The following is a 3,291-nucleotide window of genomic DNA, read 5'->3' as shown; positions in this document are numbered from 1 at the left end:
AACATTTTGAACAATCACCTTAACAGATTATTCTGCTTAATGTGAAAATTCTCTCTCGGGGGCAGTTGCTATTTATTTTAATAAAATACAAGTTTTATGTCAAGGAAATTCATCTCCACTGTAAAATGTCCAGGATCCATCTAACACAGCATTTCTCAGCCTCAGTATGAATGAAATTTCGAACCACATAATGCTTGTCAGGTGCATTACAGAATGTTGACCAGCATCCCTGGCCTCGAGATGCCAGTAGCATCCCGCAGTCATGACAACCAATAATTTAAAAAAAAAAAAAAAAGTTGCCAGACATCACCTCATGTCCCCAGAGGGAAAAATCCGCCCCCTCTAACTAAAGGGGCTTCCTCCTAAAATCTGACGTCAGTCCAGTGTAAGGAATATGCCTCCCCATTCTTGGAATGACCTCCACCAGGCTCTACCCACACTGACCCTGGTCCTCCTCACCAGTCTCCAGCTGCACATGCGCTGAAGCCAGTTCCCATCCTCACTCCAGCCGAGTTTCCTGCCTGCCTTCCCATCGCCCACCCTCCCACCTCACCACTCTCCTTTCCTGCCCCATCGCCAAAATGTCCCACCATCCAGCCCCGTAGGACTATGGAAGAACAACACAGCCCACCCACTTACGTGGGGTGCTGACGGGGCTCCAAGGAAATGGCCTCTGGGGAAGAATTCTCCTTTTGTAAAAATGGGATGTTTATTTTTGTTTTGATTATAAAGTGAACATGGTCACAGTTGAAAATCTGGCAAGTACAGAAAAGTATAAAGGTCGCTCAAAATCCCACTGCCCAGCCAGCTGACACTGATGTCTAGGAGGTGTACCACTTTGGCTCTTATTGACTCCTGGTGTGCGGACAGGGGTCCCCAGGTAGACAGAACCCCTGACCAAGGACAACAGGAGGCATTTGCTCTTCCAGGGTAAGCATCTGTTTTATTCAGATCTGTGTGGCTCAGGGGCTCCAGGCAGCCAGTTTTGCAGGAGATTCAGCACCTAGTGTTTTCCTGCCTCATTCTTCCAAGAACCTGCTTCTGCAGGTGGAACATCAGAACTCGTCCTTGATGTCGAAATGGGGCTGGTCTTCAGGCTTGAAGTCCAGGTTAGGGCTGCCATCCTCATTGAGAATTCTCCGGGCTGTGTAGCCAACGATGGGGTATTTGGCTTTGTACACTTTGGTGAAGACCTCATCCAGGGCCTCTAGTTCCTTGGCCGTAAGACCCGTCTTGGGGAGAAAAGCACAAGAAAGACAGGAGATGGGGTAAGTGGATGGTGTTTGGCACTGGCCTTTCTCCATCCCTGCCTTGCCTCCCACATCCCTAATGCAAGAGAAAAGGCATCTCAACAAACCAAATAATGGACAAATGGCTTAAAAGACGCTGCTGTGTGGGGCGGGTGGGAGGGTATAACATACGGGGAGCAATGCTTCATCACACTTTGCAGTTTGACTGATGCAAGGATGAAAGAGTGCAGAGAGCACCATGACCATGCTGGGGTGGGGTAGGGTGTGCCCTGCTGCATCTGCATCCCCTTCCTTCCCCCACTTAATTCTCCCTCTCTCTGCACTCCTCCCGTTATACATTTGGCACCTTCCCCTTTCTTAAGTTCTTCATTCATTTTTGTAATATTGTTACATTCATTTTGTTATAAGTTTGGCTCATCTCAATTTATCTCAATGTCAGTTTGATGTTGAGCACTGTTGGGGGAAATTCTAGCCTTACTGTTGGGATTATTTAGACCTTGAATAGGTTTTTAAAAAAATTTTTTTTTTTTTCTTTGAGATGAAGTCTCGCTGTTGCCCAGCCTGGAGCACAGTGGCACGATCTCAACTCACTGCAACCTCCGCCTCCTGTATTCGAGCAATTCTCCTGCCTCAGCCTCCCAGTAGCTGGGATTACAGGCATGCACCACCACACTCAGCTAATTTTTGTATTTTTAGTAGAGATGGGGTTTCTCCATGTTGACCTAGCTAGTCTCAAACTCCTGACCTCAGGTGATCCACCCACCTTGGCCTTCCAAAGTGCTGGGATTACAGGCATGATCCACCACTCCCGGCCTAAAAAGTTTTAATGCTATCTTCTCCTTCACAGAAATATGAGCATAGAGGGAGACCTTTCTTCCCAACCTAGTTCATCCACAAAGCTACCAAGCATGGCCTGGGGAATGGGTCTCAGAGGCTAATCGCAAGACTGTAAGGGGCTGAGGGGACGGGGTGGCAGGTACAGATCATAAGGAGCATTAGGTTGCCAAAGCAGGTTGGGGCCAAATTGTGATGATCACTGAGTTGGATCACAAGTTCATAAGAGTTTGGACTTAACTCTACGCAACAGACAGCCACGGAAGGTTTCTGAGTCAAGGTGACACGGCAGGATAATCTATTTCAAGAAAATGCCTGGCCACCACACCAAGTGGACCAAAGGGGTAAATAAGCCAGTTAGGAAGCCTTGCTCCTGCCCAGAGGTAAAAAAAAAAAAGAAAGAAAAAGAGAAAAAGGCATGGACAAGGAGGTAGAGCATTTTAACAAAGGCTTATAATCTGGCTCACAGTGTCATGGGTGAGGTCTGCAGGATCCAAGGACATCTTGGCTACCCCTCTAGTGGAGTCCTTCCCAGTCAAGGCATTGTAAGGGGCTCCTCGTCCATAAAACTCTGTAGTGGGAGGAAGGAAGAGATGTGAGTGTGGGTTTATGTGCAGAGTAACCAGGAGCCTGCACGTGGGGGGGCTCCCAAGGCCCCCATCCAATCCTAAAAAAGGCTCCAGGCTCACCGAGAGGCCAAACAATGGCGACATAAAGTCCAGTAAGCCACCCCAGCCATCAGGTTGGATTCCATTCATTCTAAATGTGAAGTAAGTCACACATGCAGGCTGAGCAGGGATTTTCAGAAAATACAAAATGAGAATAGTGCCCCTAAAATTTTTTTTTTTTTGACAGGGTCTCACTCTTGTTCAGGCTGGAGTACAGTGGCACAATCTTGGCTCACTGCAATCTCCACCACCCAGGTTCAAGCGATTCTCCTACCTCAGCCTCCAGAGTAGCTGGGACTACAGGCATGCATCGCCATGCCCAGCTAATTTGTGTATTTTTTGAAGAGATGGGGTTTCACCATGTTGCCCAGGCTAGTCTTGAACTCCTGAGCTCACATGATCCGCCCACCTTGGTCTCCCAAAGTGCTGGGATTACAAGCATGAGCCACTGTGCCCAGCCCCTCTCTCGCTCTTTTTTTTTTTTTAACCTAAGTGTTAATACTGAGAAAATAGTCTCTTAAAAATATAAGAGATGCAGG

General features: G+C 47.6%; 1 protein-coding gene across 1 annotated transcript in view; it reads right to left on the bottom strand.

The window, feature by feature from the left end:
• Positions 1-687: 687 nt before the first annotated feature.
• NENF (neudesin neurotrophic factor) overlaps positions 688-3,291 on the bottom strand; it is a 13,946-nt gene continuing 11,342 nt past the window's right edge. Inside the window, exons 4-5 of the mRNA XM_011938744.1 lie at positions 2,552-2,655; positions 688-1,232 (exon numbers count right to left, since the gene is read on the bottom strand). Coding sequence (XP_011794134.1) covers positions 1,056-1,232; positions 2,552-2,655 — 281 coding nt within the window. The 3' untranslated portion in view covers positions 688-1,055. The remainder of the gene's footprint in view (positions 1,233-2,551; positions 2,656-3,291) is intronic.

Source organism: Colobus angolensis, unplaced genomic scaffold, assembly GCF_000951035.1.
Source record: "Colobus angolensis palliatus isolate OR3802 unplaced genomic scaffold, Cang.pa_1.0 Scaffold100, whole genome shotgun sequence".
NCBI classification, from domain to species: domain Eukaryota; kingdom Metazoa; phylum Chordata; class Mammalia; order Primates; family Cercopithecidae; genus Colobus; species Colobus angolensis.
The sequence above is the reverse complement of the archived record's forward strand: the minus strand, read 5'-3'. Positions and strand labels throughout refer to the sequence as shown.